Source organism: Rhinoraja longicauda, chromosome 24, assembly GCF_053455715.1.
Source record: "Rhinoraja longicauda isolate Sanriku21f chromosome 24, sRhiLon1.1, whole genome shotgun sequence".
Taxonomy (NCBI): domain Eukaryota; kingdom Metazoa; phylum Chordata; class Chondrichthyes; order Rajiformes; family Arhynchobatidae; genus Rhinoraja; species Rhinoraja longicauda.
Window position 1 is genome coordinate 1,155,070 of NC_135976.1, and position 19,388 is coordinate 1,174,457.

Genomic DNA, 19,388 nt, shown 5'->3' on the forward strand with positions numbered 1-19,388 from the left:
TCCAAATCTAAGGCAAGAAAATTCAACCTAGAGAAATTGGGAAAACCAGGAAAAGGATTGGAAGATGTGCTCAGTTGCTAGCCCATGGGCACAGCGAATGTTACTCCCAGTCCGCGTGGGGTGTTTGCTCAAATACAATGAAAGATAGTACCCAGACTTTCCAAGTAACTTGTTAACTGTGCCTATCACTTGTTTTGCCGACCATTAGCCTTCACTGGGTATTTTTTATTTTGTTCTGAATGTTTTGAATTCCAGCACTCTTGCTAATTCTTTCATTTCTGGACGATTGTTTGTCATCTGCTCATTGGCAGTTAGATCAAAATCAGTGCATGATCTCTTTAGCAATGGACCCATCGCATAACGAGTTAATCTCCAGTGGTTAATCTCCAGTGAGGTTACATGATAATCAATGGGCAGTAAAATAGCTTTATCTGTGTAAATGAGAACCATGCTTACCTACTGACAAGGCCAGCCAGGGGCTGTAGACATAAGAGACTGAAGATGGAAATGTACTTCACATCTCTAAACTAAATCAACAATGCCTGATGCCGTTCCTGGCCACTGGTGTTTCCCTGTGTACAAACAGGAAAATACTGCAAACCTGAAATTAAATATCTTTCTGAATGGCAACCATAGTCTACATTGTGGAAACCAGGCCTTCGGCCCAACTTGCACAACGACCAACATGTCCCATCTACACTAGTCCCATCTACTTCCATTTGGCCCATATCCCTCTAAACCTATCCTATCCATGTACCTGTCTAAATGGTTCTTCAACATTGGAATAGACCCTGCCTCAACCAGCTCCTCCGGCAGCTCATTCCAAACACCCACCACACTTTGTGTGAAAAAGTTTACCCCTCAGATTCCCGTTAAATCTCCCCCCCCCTCCCCCACCTTAAACCAGTGTTCTCAGATTCTTGATTCCCCAAGATTCCGTGCATCTACCCGATCTATTCCTCTCATGATTTTGTACACCTCCATAAGATCATCCCTCATCCTCCTGGCAGGGGGGTAGCAAGTGGCAGGAACACGCTGCCGCATGCGGTGGTGAAGGAAGGTACGCAATAGCGGCATTTAAAGAGACATTTGGAGGCAATTACCCCCTTTGGCAGCATGCTCCATGTGTGAAAAAAAATGCCCCTCAGGCTCCTATTAAATCTTTCCCCCCTCATCTTTTTTTTTGTTCTCTCAAATGTATAATTCAACCAATTCTTTGGCCATCAACTGGTATTCACCAGAAATGTAACAGGCAGCAGGTAACATTCAAACTTCCTTCATGAGGTGAAAGGTGATCGCAGAATTAGACCATTCGGCCCATCAAGTCTGTTCCACCATGCCTTCTCCCCATTACCGCTGACACCCGTACTAATCAAGAATCTATTTATCTCTGCCTATCTCCCCATGTTTGTCTTGAGAAGTCATGTTTTATGGGGACAACAGTGAACATTGAGGAGTCCCTGGATTAGTCACCACTCCATCTACCCCATCTGAGCTCCCTCCAATCTGATAGTGGGCCCAAAAAGCACCAAAGGATGGGAATAGTGGTTTGAGGGGCAAATACTTAATGTTTGTTGCTTGACTAATATGAAAAATCTATCTTCTCATCAGTCTCAAGAAGGATCCCGATCCAAAACGTCACCTATCCACGTTCTCCAGCAATGCCACCTGACATGCTGAGATACTCCAGCACTTCAAGCTTTTTTTTGGTAAACCAGCATCTGCAATTCCTTCTAAATCTTGGAGCAAAAGCAACTGCTGGAGAAACTCAATGGGTAACCGAATTGCCCTTCCTTCTGCTATCTATAGAGCTCCTCCAGCAGGTTTTTAGCTCCAGATATGACAGCATCTGCAGTCCCATATTCGTTCCAACATTCTGAAGCACCTTCTCACAGCGGTTTAGTGAGAGAGTGACTGAAGAAATATGCAAGCTTGGTTAGGTAAGGAAACTAGGGCTCCTTCCCAAATAACAAGCATGAACTTGTTTATTTACTTTCACCATCAAGTATGTCATGTGCACAAGTCCAGTGAGGTACAGGTACAATGGATCCCAGGCACATAGACTCTGATAACACACAAAAACAACTCAAATTCTGCAGCATATAAAATGAAAGTGTGCAAAAGTAAATTAGAACAAAAAAGTCCACGGTGGTGCAAGAGGTGGTCCATCGAGCACCGTTGCTGAGGTGGGATTAGGGTTGTGTAGGTTGGTTTAAAAACTGATGGATGTAGGAAAGTAGCTGTTCCTGAACCTGGTGGTGTGGGACTTGAGGCTTCTGTACCTCCTGCCCGACAGTGACAGAGAGAAGAGAAGGTCTGGATGGTGAAGATCCTTGGTGTTAGACACTGCCTTCCTGAGGCAACACCTCATGTATATGCTTTCGATGACAGTGAGGGCTGTGCCTGTGATGCATCAGGGTGAGCCCACCCTCTCTGCAGCCTCTTTCATTTTTATATGTTGGATTTACTGGAGCAGGCCATGACTAAACCAGCATCATGGTCTGAAGAAGGGAGAAGACATTAACCAAGGCTGGTGGTGATAGCACTGGTTACAATCTCCACCCTTCTCTCCATCTGACATGTCACCCAAATTCACCTATTCCTTACCCCACCCCTTCCCTCCTCCATCAGTCTCCATCACTACTCCATCAGTCTGAAGGGTCATGACCCAAAGGACCAGAGAGCATAACATCAGAATAAAAAGACACACCTTTAGAAAGGAGCTGAGAAGAGATTTCTTTAGTCAGTGGGTGGTGACTCTGTGGAATTCATTATCACAGATGGTTTAAGGCCAAGTCATTGGGTATTTTTAAGGCAGAGATTGACAGATTCTTGATTAGTAAGGATGTCAAGGGTTATGGGGAGAAGGCAGAATGGGGTTGTGAGGGAAAGATAGATCACCCATGATTAATGGCGGAATACTCAGAGGGGCGAATGGCCTAGTTCCGCTCCTTAAGAAAACATCGTGTCTATTTTCTCCACAGATGCTGCCTGACCCGAGTTCCTCCAGCATTGTTTCCCATTCCACCTTAGCAAAATGGCGGCACTGCCCTAGCAGCTGCCGCTCACCTGCGGTCCATTTGTCTTTGTGTTTTTGTTGTTTTTTTTTTGGTCTTAATTGTAGTTGTGATGTGGTGTTTTTGTGTTCGTGTACTATGTGTGTATGTGGGGGGGAGGGGGAAACTAACACTGTAAATATGTGTCCCTTCAGAACGGAGACCCGACCTTTGTTTTCTGGGCCGTGTCTCCGTTCCTGCTGCGGCCTACCATCGGCCCAACTCCTGGAGCTGTCGGACTCCATCGGACTTACCATCCAAGTCCGTGGATCGGACTTACCACCACCGGAGCCGGCCGTCTTCGGAGGCTGCGGGTGCGGCTGCGACTCGCCTTAGGCTCGGGCCGCGTGGATGCCGACATCGGGAGCTCCGGCAGCGGCAGCGTGTTCGCCCGCCCCGGATCGCGGGGCTTGGGGCGCGGACATTTCACCGTCCGGCGCGGCCTAGGATGGCCGCGGGATATTTCTCTGCTGGGCGGGGGCTTCAATGTCGGGAGCCACGACCGCCCCGACGTGCAACAACAGCGGCAGCAGCGTGTTCGCCCGCCCCGGATCGGACTTATCATCAGCGGAGCCGGCCGTCTTCGGAGGCTGCGGGAGCGGCTGCGACGCGACGCGCCTTGGGCTTGGCCCGCTGTGGACCGTCCGGTGCGGCCTGCAACCACAACAACCTGACTGCGGGCGAGGACAGCAGGAGAAGGGAAAGACATTGTGGCCTTCCATCACAGTGAGGAGAGGACTGGAGGAGACTCACTGTGATGGATGTTTCTTTGATGGATGTTTCTTTTTTGTGTGTTTTTGGGGTTGGGTGGTTTGAGTGCCTGTTTGATGCTTTTATTGTTGGACTGTGTTTTTGGGGGTTTTTGGGGTGTGTGATTTGAATGCCTATTTAATGCTTCTATTGTTGGACTGTGTTTTGGGGTGTTTTTGGGGTTGGGTAATTTGGGTGCCTGTTTAGTGCTTTTATTGTTGGACTGTGGGTGATTGAATTAACATTTTGTTCAAGATGGCCGCGCCGTTGTGTTTGGCTGCCTGCCACTGTATGTTTCTTTTTTTCCTGGTCAGATGTGCAGCACTTTGGTCAACGTGGGTTGTTTTTAAATGTGCTATACAAATAAATTGACTTGACTTGACTTGACTATCAATGGTCTTCCAGATTTCTTTCCTGCCCCTCTCGCCCCTCCCACCCACCCCCCCCCCCCCCCCCCCCCCCGTCCTTACAATCAGTCTGAAGGGCCCCACCCCAAAACGTCACCTATCCTTGGTCTTCAGAGATGCTGCCCGACCCTCTAAGATCTTCCAACATTGTTTTTTGCTGAACAGCTTCATGGTTACCTTTACTGATACCAGGTTCTGATTGCAGATTTAAACATAATTCAAAAGCTCTAACAAACAGTGTGGATGTAAACCCCAGATTACTTCAAGCCCTAATGCTGCTTCAATTTCTGATGGATAATAACTAACTAAATCAGTGACAGTTCCACCCGAGAACATCCTGTTTAAAGGTGCTCGTCCAAATGTCTAATTCTGGACAGCCATTTCAGATTTGGAGAGCACGTTATATTGGAGACAATGACTTAGTCTTGCTTTGCCCTCTGGTGGTGGAAACATTCGTTTATTTTAGTTTAGAGATACAGCATGGAAATAGGCCTGCCCACGCTGACACTAGTTCTATGTTATCTCACTTTCTCATCCACTCCCTGTACACCAGAGACAATTAACAGTGGCCAATTTACCTACAAACCCATCACACCTTTGAACCCATTGAGTTGTTCCTGCACTTTGCGTTTTGAATAGAACATTACCATGGTTTCAGATTCTGAGCCTCAAGTGTTGTATATTTTTAAACAGTATCGTAAGAACATTTCAAACATTAATCTAATCATTTTGGATTACATAGAACACTACAGCACAGGAACAGGCCCTTCAGCCTCAATGTCTGTGCTGAACATGAATGCCAATTTAAACTAATTTCCTCTGCCTGCTATTGGATCACATGCAGGAGAGGGGATTAGTTTAACTTGACATCATGTTCAGCACAGACAATGTGGGCCGAAGGTCCTGTTCCTGACTTTACCTGCTCTATGTTTACAACCCAGGAAGCACCTACACTTGAATAAGAGATTAATAGAGGGATATAGGGAAATGGGCATAGCATGGATAGGCATCTCGGACAGCAGGGAAGAGTGGGGCCGAAGGGCCCTTTCTTTGCTATGCAGGACTAAACCCACCAAATCTAACACTAAACAAAGCAACTCCTTTTATGGGAAAAAAACCAGGGAAAATCCATGTTTCGTAGACTTTCCATCACCAGAACAGAATAATGAAAATTGCACACTTAAGCTTAGTTTGCATTTAATTCCTAACTCAAAGATCAGAAACAGTTTTCCTTTTCACTCCCCCCCCCCCCCCCCCCCCCCCCCCAGAGTACCAGTGTGCTGGTACACAATCTAGGTCACGAGCAGTGACACAAATCTGCACACAGCAGAGACCATGGGACAACATTCCATGCTTCAAATAATCAAATGTCACCTCTTCACACCGTCATCTTATGCACAGCAATGGTGATGCTTCCATGTTTCCGTATCATGATGTTCCTGGGGATGGAATCAATGAACGAATAAGCTTTCTGCAAACTCAGGCAAGTTATTTATTAGACATTGCAGATGGAAAATCTATCTAGTCACACCAGCCTCTCACATCAATTTATTCCTAGTTCAGTGACAACAAGAATGGCCAAGTCAGTGACTTGTGGGTTCAAGATTCACTCCAGAGATGCAAAAACACTGCCCCTGCTGTCAATTCCAGCACAGTGCTGTACTTCATCAACACTGCCTGGCACTCGAATCTCTTGTGTCCAGATGACAATTTGTGACACCAGTCAGAGTAGCTGGGCCTCTCCCCATAAGTCTAGCCAGTGTTTATCCCTCCCACAAGACCAGGCAGTTGACCTGCTCAATACCAATGCCTTGGGCCTTGCAAACTGAAGCACCTTTCATGGCCTTTGACATGCTCTGTGGCTTCCCAAACTCATGAAAAGCAAATAAATGTAACACCAGAATTATCCTTCAGCACTGGCAGGCAATTATTCCTCACTTCTACCCAATGTATTCCTCTTCCTTGTCACTGCCCCCAACTCTGCCGACGTGCCTCAAATGATCTTGGTTGATGAACCTCAACAGCAGCAATCGTTCCAAGATCTCAAGCTGTTCGCAACACACCGCAGCATTACACCCTGATTTATTTTCAAACGTTTCAATGAATGCTGACTAGAGTGGGGAGAAGCTGGCAGGGTGAAAGGAACCTTCCAGAACCCAGCAATATTAAAGACAAAGCCAACAAGAATCCAGTAATGTAATTGTCACCCATTAAAGCTCACCCATTATCTGACTCCAGGCAAATGACAGGCATATCAGTCGGGTCGGTGGTGAGCTTTGCTGCTTGCTGCGCAAGAACAGAGACTACACCCGCATGCTCATCAATCAGCGAGCCACGACCTGGGGACAGAACGAAACAAGTCAAATCTGACCAGGAGTTACACTGCCCATGACACCAAGCAATGGGACAATCAGGACTGTCGTGCCAATCGTTCTCAGGGGAGCATTTGACAAGGTTCCACATGGTAGGCTACTCACAAGGGAGCCAAGGAGATAGCTGAATGGATAGAAAATTGGCTTTATGGAAGGAAGCAGAGGGTGATGGTGGAAGGTTATTTTTCAGACTGGAGGCCTGTGACTATTGGTGTGGCTCAGAATTCGGTGCTAGGCCCATTGATGTTTGTCATCAATATCAATGATTTGGATGAGGACCTACAAGGCATGATTAGCAAGTTTGCAGATGTCACTAAAGTGGGTGGTATTGTAGATAGTGAAGGTGGTTGTCAAAATTTGCAGTAGGATCATGATCGGTTGAGCAGGTGGGCTGAAGGTTGATGGAATTTAATAAGATGGTCAAAAAGGCTTTTGGCATATTGACCTTCATCAGTCAGAGTATTGAGTATGGAAGTTGGGAGGTTATGTTACAGTTATATGAGACATTGGTGAAGCCACATTTAGAATATTGTATTCAGTTTCGGTCACCATGTTATGGGAAAGAAGTTGTCAAGTTGGAAAGGGTGCAGAGAAGATTTACGAGGATGTAAGATTTACAGGTCTTTTGCCCAGAGTAGGGTAAATGAGAACAAGAGGACATAGGTTTCAGGTGAGGGGGGCGGGGGGGGGGGAGGATTTAATAGGAACCTGAGGGGTGACTTTTTTTTACAGAAAAGGTGGGTGTATGGAATGGGCTGCCAGAGAAGGCAGGTACTTTTGCAACACTTAAGAAACATTTAGACAGGTACATGAATAGGAAAGGGTTAGTATATGGGCCAAACGCAGGCAGGTGGGACGAGTGTAGATGGGGTATGTTGGAAGGCAAGGGTAAGTTGGGCTGAAGGGTCCGTTTCCATGCTATATAGCTCAATGAGGGGCTGAATCACGACACTGCGACAGGTATTTTGTGCAGATGCAGGAATGCATAGAGCCATACAGCAGAGAAACAGGCCCTTCAGCCCACCTTGTCCATGCCCAACAAGTCGGCATCTCGGCTAGTCACATTTGCCTGCATTTTGCCAATAGCCCCCTAAAACGTTTTGAAGGGTCCAAACCTGAAACGTCACCTATCCATGTTCTCCAAGGATGCTGTGTTACTCCAGCACTTTGTCATTTTTGTAAACCAGCATCATCAGTTCCTTGTTTCACCCTCTAAATCCTTCCTATCCATTTATCTGTCCAAAGGTCTTAATTGTATCGATTTCGAAGGACAGATTAAAGAAAATCCTAAAGTGTACATACTTTAAAAATGAGGGAAACTAAGAAGGTAGGACTGCTCAAGGTTAAAGGAGGGAATTTATGCTTAGAGTCAGGATATAGGTGAGGTACTGAACTAGGAGGGGACATTGAGCTCAGAATGCAGTACACCGATGAGCTCAGACTGAGATCAAGAGAGTGGTGCTGTTGGTCTCTTGTAAAGCATTAAGGTAAACAAATGGGATCTATCCCACATTATCGAGGCAAGAGAGGAGATTGTGGGAGCCATGACAAAGATCTTTGCACTTTCCCTTGTCACAGGCGAGGTCTCAGAGGACTGAGAATAGCTAATGTTGTTCCTTTGTTTAGGAAGGGAAGTAGAGTTAATCTAGTGAATTATAGGCAGGTGACCCTCGGAGAGGATTCTTCGAGATAGGATTTACTCACATTTGGAAAAGAATGGTTCATTATGGAGAGTCAGCATGGCTTTGCCCACAGCAGGTCACGTCTTACTAAAGATAGACAGAAAAAGCTGGAGTAACTCAGCGGGTGAGGCATTTCTGGAGAAAAGGAATAGGTGGAGTTTTGGGTCAAGACCCTTCTTCTTACTAACGAGTCATTTTGAAGTGACGACGGTGACTGTTGAGGGTAGAGATGTGGATGTTATCTACCTGGATCTTAATAAGGCATTTCACAAAGTTCCCACATGGTAGACCGATCTAGAAAGATTAAGCTGCACAAGAACCAAAGTGACTTGGTATGTTGGATTTAAAACAGGCTCACAGAAGGTTGAGGTGGAAGGGCGCTATTTTAACAAGAGGTCTGTGACCCAGGGGATTTGTGACCTCTGGTTTGTGATCAATGCAGCCCAGTACTTACAGCCCAGGTTAAGGCCCTGTTCATCAGCACAGAGGACTCCGATAATGGCAGGGTTCTTCATCCTGTCAATCAGAAAAAAAATGTAAGAGCCTTCTCCAATATGGAGATCCGTAGGGAGCAATAGGTAGGGTTTTCACTGGTCACATCTCCAGCTCAACGCCATACTTCATGCTGTATCAGCCCATTGTTACATTAACTCTTAACTCCATTCCTCAGATCCATGCCATGGACTGGAATCATGAAATAATCCTGCACACTGTGACCATTTAACGCCTGGGCATCGGTGCCAGTTATTTCATTTAATTCTCAACAGCTCAAAGTTACTTTCACATACATTTCAAATGGGATTGACAATGATGGAGTTAAGGGAAAGAGAGTATAGGAATAATTAAGAAAAGCCCCATAATTAACGGGACAGAAAGCTCACAAAGCAATAGGAGAGAATGACCGTGTAATAGGAATCGATGTGTAAGCTGAGATGAGCAAAGGATTAAAAGTACTATATATGAATGCGCGAAGTATAAGAAGTAAAGTGGATGAACTTGAGGCTCAGTTAGAGATTGGTAGGTATGACATTGTGGGGATTACGGAGACGTGGCTGCAGAAGGATCAGGACTGGGAACTGAATATTCAAGGTTATACGTCCTATAGAAAGGACAGGCAGGTGGGCAGGGGAGGTGGGGTAGCTCTGTTGGTGAGGGATGGAATTCAGTCCCTTGCAAGGGGTGACATTGGGACTGACGATGTAGAGTTACTGTGGATAGAGTTGAGGAATTGTAACGGTAAGAAGACACTAATGGGAGTTATCTACAGACCCCCCAAACGGTAGCCTGGATGTAAGGTGTAAGTCGATTTATTCACAAAATGCTGGAGTAACTCAGCAGGTCAGGCAGCATATCTCGGGAGAGAAGGAATGGGTGACGTTTCGGGTCGAGACCCTTCTTCAGTCTGAAGAAGGGTCTCGACCCAAAACGTCACCCATTCCTTCTCTCCCGAGATACTGCCTGACCTGCTGAGTTACTCCAGCATTTTGTGAATAAATCGATTTGTACCAGCATCTGCAGTTATTTTCTTATATATATGTAAGGTGTAAGTTGCAGCAGGAGTTGAAATTGGCATGTAACAAAGGTAATGCCACTGTGGTTATGGGGGGTTTCAATATGCAGGTAGACTAGGAAAATCAGGTTGGTTCTAGACCCCAAGAAAGGGAGTTTGTAGAGTGCCTCCGAGATTCTTGGAGCAGCTTGTACTGGAGCCTACCAGAGAGAAGGCAATTCTGGATTTAGTGTTGTTCAATGAACCAGATTTAATAAGGGAACTCAAGGTAAAGGAACCACTTGAAGGTAGTGACCATAATATGATTAGTTTTAATCTGCAATTTGAGAGGGAGAAGGTTAAACCAGGAATGTCAGTGTTGCAGTTGAACAAAGTGAACAATGAAGGCATGAGAGAGAAGCTGGCCAAGATCGAATGGAAAAGGATCCAAGCACGAATGGAGGAACAGCAATGGCAGGAATTTCTGGGCATAATCCAGAAGATGCAGGATCATTTAATTCCAAAGTGGAAAAAAGATTCTAAGGGGAGTAAGAGGCAACCGTGGCTGACAAGGGAAGTTAGAGATGCAATAAAACTAAAAGAAAAGATGTACAAAAGAGCAAAGAGTAGCGGGAAGCCAGAGGAGTGGGCAACTTTCAAAGGACAACAGAAGGTAACAAAAAGGGCAATATGGGCTGAAAAGATGAGGTACGAAGCGAAGCTGGCCAAGAATATAAAGAAGGACAGTAAAAGCTTCTTTAGGTATGTTAAGAGAAAAAGATTAGTAAAGACAAATGTGGGTCCCTTGAAGGCAGAAACGGATGAAATTATTATGGGCAACAAGGAAATGGTGGAAGAGTTTAACAGGTACTTTGGATCTGTCTTCACTAAGAAAGACACAAACAATCTCCCAGATGTACTAGTGGACAGAGGATCAAGGGAGACAGAGGAACTGAAAGAAATTTGCATTAGGCGAGAAATAGTATTGGGTAGACTGATGGGACTGAAGGCTGATAAATCCCCAGGGCCTGATGATCTGCATCCAGGGTACTCAAGGTGGTGGCTCAAGACATTGTGGATGCAATGGTGATCATTTTCCAGTCCAATAGATTCAGGATCAGTTCCTGTGGATTGGAGGATAGCTAATGTTATCCCACTTTTCAAGAAAGGAGCGAGAGAGAAAACGGGGAATTATAGACCAGTTAGCCTGACATCAGTGGTGGGGAAGATGCTGGAGTAAATTATTAAAGAGGTAATAATGGCACATTTGGATAGCTGTAAAATAATTGGTCCAAGTCAGCATGGATTTATGAAGGGGAAATCCTGCTTGACTAATCTTCTGGAATTTTTTGAGGATGTGACAAGTAAAATGGATGAAGGAGAGCCAATGGATATAGTTTATCTGTACATTCAGAAAACCTTTGATAAGGTTCCACACAGGAGATTAGTGGGCAAAATTAGAGCACATGGTATTGGGGGTAGGGTATTGACATGGATAGAGAATTGGTCAGCAGACAGGAAACAAAGAGTAGGAATAAACGGTCCTTTTCAGAATGGCAGGCAGTGGCGAGTGGAGTGCCGCAACTAAGAAAGACACTGGGGCTGGGGCCACAACTATTTACCATATATATTAATGATTTGGATGATGGAATTAGAAGTAACACTAGCAAGTTTGCGGATGACACAAAGCTGGGTGGTAGTGTGAACTGCGAAGAGGATGTTAGGAGGTTGCAGGATGACTTGGACAGGTTGAGTGAGTGGGCAGATGCAGTATAATGTGGATAAATGTGAGGTTTTCCACTTTGGCGGCAAAAATAAGAAGGCAGATTATTATCTCAATGGTGCCAGATTAGGTAAAGGGGAAGTGCAACGAGACCCTGATGTCCTTGTACACCAGTCACTGAAAGTAAGCATGCAGGTACAGCAGGCAGTGAAGCTAATAGCTTGTTGGCCTTCATAACAAGAGGATTTGAGTAGAGGAGCAAAGAGGTCCTTCTGCCGATGTATTGGGCCCTGGTGAGACCACATCTGGAGTATTGTGTGCAGTTTTGGTCTCCTAAGTTGCGGATGGACGTCCATGCTATTGAGGCAGTTTAGCATAGGTTCACGAGGTTAATCCCTAGGATGGAGGGACTGTCGTATGAGGAAAGATTGGAAAGACTACGCTTGTATTCACTGGAGTTTAGAAGGATAAGAGGGGATCTTATGGAGACGTATACAATGTTGGGGGAGTTTAGAACCAGGGGACACAGTCTAAGAATAAAGGGGAGGCCATTTAAAACTGAGGTGAGAAGAAACCTTTTCACCCAGAGTTGTGAATTTGTGGAATTCTCTGCCACAGAAGGCAGTGGAGGCCAATTCACTGGATGAATTTAAAAGAGTGTTAGATAGAGCTCTAGGGGCTAGTGGAATCAAGGGATATGGGGAGAAGGCAGGCACAGGTTACTGATTGTGGATGATTAGCCATGATCACAATGAATTGCGGTGCTGGCTCAAAGGGCCAAATGGCCTCCTCCTGCACCTATTTTCTATGTTTCTATTACAACAGCAAATCTGTTTCTACCGCCCTTTCTGGCCATACATTTCCAACGTCAAGTCTCTAACCATGAAAGACACAAAAAGCTGGAGTAACTCAGCGGGTCAGACAGCATCTCTGGAGAAAAGGAATAGGTGACGTTTGGGTCAAGATCTGAAATGTCACTTATTCCTTTTCTCTAAAGATGCTGTCTGACCCGCTGAGTTACTCCAACTTTTTGTGCCTATCGTCGGTTTAAACCAGCATCTGCAGTTCCTTCCTACACATTTAGAGGTACATCCCAGTGTGTGTGCCAGCCATCGATCACCTGTATACTAGTTCTAACCTACACACTCGGATCAATTTACAGAAGCCAATTAACCTACAAACCCACACATTTTGGAATATGGGAGGAAATGGGAGTTCCCAGAGAAAACCCATGGTGTCACAGGGAGAATGTACAAACTCCTTATAGACAGGACCTTTGGTCAGGATCGAACCCGGGTCTCTGGTGCTGTAAGGCAGCAAATCTACCGCTGTGCCAGCCGCACAAGTATTAACAAGTGAGGCATAACCCATGGGGTGCAGTGAGGTGAACCTAGGGCCTGGCAGGCAATGCACCATTGCAATCATTTCGACAATACTATACAATCAATTTCCTATCAGAATGAGTCCTATTAGATGCATTGGCTCATGATATCCTACATTTTATAATTTATGATCTTGCAAGATTCATCACATCTTCACACCCTGACATTATGGCCAGGTACCCAAGTCCAGGACAACAGCTGGCAGTGTCAGCTTAGTGCTGGGGAACTGTTTGCACTAACCTTCACCCCTCCCACACCCCCTGAACCCGTCTCCACTCTCCCCACTGCCACAATGGACTCCACCCCACCCTGGGGTGCTCGCACCAGAGCACCCACCCCACCCTGGGGTGCCCGCACCACAGCACTCACCCCACCCTGGGGTGCCCGCACCAGAGCACCCACCCCACCCTGGGGTGCCCGCACCAGAGCACCCACCCCACCCTGGGGTGCCAGCACCACAGCACCCACCCCACCCTGGGGTGCCAGCACCAGAGCACCCACCCCACCCTGGGGTGCCAGCACCACAGCACCCACCCCACCCTGGGGTGCCCGCACCACAGCACCCACCCCACCCTGGGGTGCCCGCACCACAGCACCCACCCCACCCTGGGGTGCCCGCACCACAGCACCCACCCCACCCTGGGGTGCCAGCACCACAGCACCCACCCCACCCTGGGGTGCCCGCACCACAGCACCCACCCCACCCTGGGGTGCCAGCACCACAGCACCCACCCCACCCTGGGGTGCCCGCACCACAGCACCCACCCCACCCTGGGGTGCCCGCACCACAGCACCCACCCCACCCTGGGGAACTCACTATACCCTGCGAAGCGCCCACACCCCAACCCACCCAAGGGTGCTGTTCCCGGGGGCGTGGAGAGCGGCGCGGCCTCACGGGCACTGGGCGGCCTCCCGCGGGCAGGAGACGACAAGGCCCCGCTCTGCCTCAGTCCCCCCCCCCCACACAGTCTGTGTCTCTCCCCCCCCCCCGCCCCCCCCGCTCACGTCTCCCGCAGCTGCTGCTCCAGCACCGCTTCCATCGCGCGCCCGCCACACACGTGATCCACGCGTCACATGACCCGCTGTCACATGACGCTAACCCTTCCGCGTCCGCAGCCCAGCGCTGCCCCGCCTGCGTCCGCACTGCCCCCCCCCCCTCCTCCACCCCCTCCTCCCCCCACACCCTCTCCTCACTCTCTCCCACTTCACTCTCTCCAACTCTCTCTCTCTCCTCACTCTCTCTCTCTCCTCACTCTCTCTCTCTCCTCGCTCTCTCCCTCCTCTCTCTCTCTCTCCTCACTCTCTCTCTCTCCTCGCTCTCTCTCTCCTCACTCTCTCCCTCTCCTCACTCGCTCTCTCTCCTCACTCTCTCTCTCTCCTCTACACTATTCCATTCATCCATTTATACTGCTGGGCACTAAATAATACATTTCCCTCAAAGAGGACAATCTCCCACTGATCTTTCATATCAGACATTCCCAAAGAAAGCACTATTAAATACAGTACCAAGCTCTCTCTACACTTTTCCATTAAATACAGCATCCAACACACTAGTCCGAAGAAGGTTTCTAACCTGAAACGTCAACTATCCATGTACTCTAGAGATGCTGCCTGACCCGCTGAGTTACTCCAGCTTTTTCTGTCTATCTACGATGTAAACCAGCATCTGAGGTACTTTCCTACTCCATTATTTATATAGCTTATACAGTTCTATCTTTTCTTTGCTATCTGCACAAACCCTCCTTAGTTCTGGAGATATGAAGGGTGTGTTTTTACATTTTTTCTACATTTCCTCCAAGATTCTCCTGGTGTTGAAATGGCAGTGGACATGGAACTGTCTGTTGTATTTAAGCAACTAAGACAGCTCCAACTCATTTCACATCGCAACTCTGCAACCTCCAGAGAGCAGAGATTCTCCGTGTGACACTGCACGGGATGAGGAAGGTGGCAGTGAATAAACCGCCTCTCATGGAATCACCTTGAACTAGAACAACTGGATGAAAGGAACAAACCTCGGTAGGAGCAGACAATTATTGCAATAAAACTACAGTGCAGTAAACCCTCGCTATAACGAGCCATAGGGGGTGGTGCCTGTTATAGCCGACTGTCCTAAAACTTTTCAAGAGACTGTCATTGTATAAGTAGGAGAAACAAACAAGACAGTTGCTGATCTGAAGAAGGGTCTCGACCCGAAACGTCACCCATTCCTTCTCTCCCGAGATGCTGCCTGACCTGCTGAGTTACTCCAGTATTTTGTGAATAAATACCTTCGATTTGTACCAGCATCTGCAGTTATCTTCTTATACTAACAATTGCTGGTTAATACACACAAGGACACAAACTACAGTAGTAACTCAGCAGGTCAGGTAGCATCACTGCGGAACATGGATTGGCGATGTTTTGGGTCGGGACCCTTCTTCAGGCTCTCGGTGTGGAACTGGACCTGGAATCTGTACCTGTAATCATTCAGTGCCCAATCAGCAGAATGGTCTTGTCTTGCTTCCCACTCTCCAAGATGCCCATTCAGGGGTTTAGAAATATTATTTTCTCTGAATTGTCCAAATGGAAACTAAAGGAGTAAGAATGAGTCTGCAGAAATGTCCCTCCCCGAATTGTCACCTATCCATGTTCGTCAGAGATACCGCCTGACCTACTGAGTTACTCCAGCACTTTGTGTCTTTTTAAATTAGCAAATAACTCTCCCTCATTAACGAGGAAGTCATCAGATTGCAGAATGCTGCAGGACACATCAAAGATGCAGAAAATGGGACCAGTTTTGGCCTCATCTAATTGGATGTCTTTTTTAATGGAACTTCACTGATCTGCACACACTTCTGAACAGCTGATTCTCATGGGGGAGTTTTGTGTTCACAATGTGTTGAGGGCACCATCTAATTTAGAAGTTAATGAAAAATCTCTCTCAGGAGAATGTACCATTTCACAAAGATCGGCATGTTCTCTTAAAATCGGTTTAATTTATTTTTAAGAGCCTTTGGTCAGATCTATAGCTCGCTAAACAATTAGTCTATCACTGGAAGATAGACACAAAAAGCTGGAGTAACACAACGGGTCAGACAGCATCTCTGGAATAGGTGATGTTTCGGGACGAGACCCTTCTTCAGTCTATCACCAGAACATTGGTGATTAAAGATGAAAATGTCACATGTTTTTGTTCCATTTTCCCCACCTCTAGCCCACCCCATTTCCAATTTCCAACTCACCTTTTACTGCTTGCTGAAAGAGTCTGAGGTTAGATGTTGGTGCTGGCCCAGGCAGCAAGGGTTGGCACTGCACCTGAAACCTGGTGTTCACCAAACCCTGCCTTACCTGCCTCTCGCCTGCAGTCACTCCACCTGTTCTTGAAAGAGGAGTTAATGGGTTATGGTAGATCTTCCCTCACCGCCATCTGGTAAATTTGTTCACAGATCTGTACCTGTAATCATTCAGTGCCCATCCACCCCTCACCTGTAATCCCTCAGTAGCCACCAGACTCACCTGTGACTCCTCAGCATCCATTGGTGCCTTACCTGTAACCCCCGTATCCATTTGTGCCGTATCTGGAACCCCTATATCCATTGATGCTTTATCTGTAACCCCTATATCCATTGGTGCCTTATCTGTAACCCCTATATCCATTGGTGCCTTATCTGGAACCCCAAATCCATTGGTGCCTTATCTGTAACCCCTATATCCATTGATGCCTTATCTGTAACCCCTATATCCATTGGTGCCTTATCTGTAACCCCTATATCCATTGATGCCTTATCTGGAACCCCTATATCCATTGATGCCTTATCCAAAAACCCTATATTCATTGATAACTTTTAAGACCGTGCACTTCAATAACCACCCTACTTCTCAGTCCCCCCTCACGTTTGCCCCCTCCCATCCACATGTCCCATTTGTCCCCCTCTTTCCCCTCCCCTGTCCCCATCTGCCCATATCCCTCCCTCCCTCTGCTTTACATTCCACTCTCTTCACTTATCTGACTCCCTTTTGTCTCCTTTTCACCTCCAGTCTTTGTCACTTACTCCACCCATCTGCCCCCCCCCCCCCTCACTTATATCCACTTATTACTTGCCAGGCTTTGCCACACCCCCACCTCACTGTACCAGTTTTACCGCCCCTAGAATGTGGTCTGACCATTTCCTCCGCAGATGCTGCCTGACTCGCTGAGATCCTCCGGTACTTTGCATCTGCAGTCTCTCACGCACTCCACCCTTAAAGTGTGGCTTCACTCAGATGGAATACATGGTTAACAAAAAGACACAGAGTGCTGGAGTAACTCAACGGGTCAGGCAGCATCTCTGGAGAACATGGACAGGTGATGTTTCAGGTCGGGACCCTTCTTCAGACTGACACATACAAATGGATATATTGTGCCGCGGATGAAAGGAAAATAACAAAGGGTAGATTTTGCACATTGTGAACCATGCAAGATCTTTAACACCTGGATTCCAGCTCCTCCTGTGTGACCCCTCAGCTAATCATTCCCTCTCCTCCAACTGTCGTGCACAGTTAATCTGAATTACTTGGTTTATAACAGAGCTCTTTCCCTTCCTCCAATGTTTAATATTCCACTTCAAGAAGCAGTCGTACCAGCCCGCTATCAGATGCTATCGAGGTGACAATGGAAGAGACAAAAGAATGAGTCTTTTGTCAGAACGCTCCACTTATCTTCCCAGGCACAATGTTCTTTGTCAGAATCGTGAAAACTTGAAAGAAAAGGACCCATCCTGATAAATGCAGAAAAGTCAATACATTCAACCCCCCGCAGTGTGAAGGGAGAATATTATCTCCAAGCCGGGATTGTGCAGAGAGGAATCTGCATCAACATCTCTGTCAGTGGTATCGATGACTGCTCCCTACTGTTCATCTCCCCATTCTGCTGTACAGTTAATAGCCGACCTCGTATCTGTGTTATGTGAGCTGAACGCTGCTACTTCCCATCAATCACAGGATCTACAGTTTAGGGAATATATTAACCAACAATTTTTTCTAATGTATCCATGCTTTTTACTGAGAAATGACAGATGTAGAAAAATAATTTGTTTTCTGCACGCTTTTTACAAATTTAAAAAAATCCAACTCTTTAAATAAAGCCTCCAGCAGACTCAGTCTCTTCCCCTTAGTTATCAGGTTTCTGAACGGTTCTTCCATAAGCTAGGGTACCGTCCGATTCTCTTCTACCCTATTGTGACATTGGACTTTGTCTGTGGAACTGATGCGCTACAATGCTGAGAACTATATTCTGCACTCTTTGCTCAATCTATTGTACTTGAGTTTGACTTGATTGCATCAATGTCTGATATCTCTGATCTAATTGGACACCATGCAAAACAAAGCTTTTCACTGAACCTCGGTACATGTGAAAACAATAATCCTAAATATGGATATGCATGGAAAGGAGAGGTCTGAATCACGTGCATGCAGAGGGGATGCCTGGAAGTTGACATCATATTCAGCATAGAATTGTGTTCCTACTCGTCTTCAATGCTCTATAAAAGACAGGATGCAACATGCTATTTCAGAGTACAGATCAACTGTGTTTGGTGACCACATTTGGGAGGAAAAAAGTTTGTTTAGTTTTGAGATACAGCATGCTAACCTGCCCTTTGGCTTACTGAGTCCATTCTGGCCATCGATCCCCCGTTCACACTAGTTCCACTTTCCCCCACTTTCATATCCACTCCCTACACACTAGGGGCAATTTACAGAGGTCAATTAACCAATCAACCCGCACGTCTTTGGGATGTGGAAGGAAACCGGAGAAATGCTACGCAGTCACATGGAGACGTGCAAACTCCACACGGACAGTAGCCGAGGTCAGGATTGGACGGGCTTTGTGACTGGACATCCATAGTAAAGATGAGGGAGTGCGGGCCTTTAAACGGAAGTCAGTAAAGAGACGAAGGGCGTGTTAGGTGTCTTGGACATAGGTCGGGGAAGATTGGACCAGGGGTGATAGGATGGAGTCGAGGTAAGTGGAAATCATTTCAGTGGGGCAGGAGCAGGCAGTGATTCTGCCAGAGCAGTTGTGTTTATGGATTTTGGGGAGAAAGTAAAACCGGGCCGTGCTGGGCTGGGGAATGATGTGGGAGGAGGCTGTGAAGGAAGACCGTGATTAAATCAGAGCTGGTCTGAGAGATTGTGGCCTGGTGCTCATCTGTGGGATCATGGTCCAAGGGTAAGTAGGAGATTACAAACCCACTAACTCCCACAACTGTCTCGACTGCACTCCTTCCCATCCTGCTTCCTCAAAGACCCCATCCCCCACTCCCAATTCCTCCGTCTATGCCGCACCTGCGCCCAAGATGAGGTGTTCCATACAGGGCATCCGAGACTACCTCATTCGTTAATGAACGGTAGTTTACCTCTTCTCTCATAGATGAGGCCCTCACTCTTGTCTCTTTGGTAACCCGCAGCTCTGCCCTTGCTCCCCATTCCCCTAGTCACAACAGGAACAGGGTGACCCTAGTCCTCACCTTTCACCCCATCAGCCGTCGCAAACAAAACATAATCCTCCA

At 46.9% G+C, this 19,388-nt stretch overlaps 1 protein-coding gene across 2 annotated transcripts; it reads right to left on the bottom strand.

Moving 5' to 3' along the window:
* Nucleotides 1-5,477: 5,477 nt before the first annotated feature.
* On the bottom strand, nt 5,478-13,988 carry lamtor5 (late endosomal/lysosomal adaptor, MAPK and MTOR activator 5). Of its 2 annotated transcripts, none has more exons than XM_078420287.1 (4): nt 13,867-13,988; nt 8,722-8,783; nt 6,435-6,552; nt 5,478-5,652 (listed from the first exon to the last, which is right to left on the bottom strand). In XM_078420287.1, the coding sequence occupies exons 1-4, from the start codon at nt 13,899-13,901 to the stop codon at nt 5,592-5,594; spliced, it is 276 nt and encodes a 91-aa protein (XP_078276413.1). In that variant the 5' UTR covers nt 13,902-13,988; the 3' UTR covers nt 5,478-5,591. The 2 variants fall into 2 exon arrangements, with proteins under 2 accessions (XP_078276413.1, XP_078276414.1); XM_078420288.1 differs by lacking the exon at nt 13,867-13,988 and adding an exon at nt 13,712-13,796.
* Nucleotides 13,989-19,388: the final 5,400 nt, after the last annotated feature.

Coding starts and splice junctions, on each gene's coding strand:
- lamtor5 (XM_078420287.1), bottom strand. CDS start 13,901: ATGGAAGCGGTGCTGGAGCAGCAGCTGCGGGAGAC. Junction 6,553..8,721: donor ACAGGGCCTTAACCTGGGCT/GTAAGTACTGGG, acceptor TTCTGTCCCCAG/GTCGTGGCTCGCTGATTGAT. Junction 5,653..6,434: donor TGCCTGGAGTCAGATAATGG/GTGAGCTTTAAT, acceptor TTCCATCCCCAG/GAACATCATGATACGGAAAC.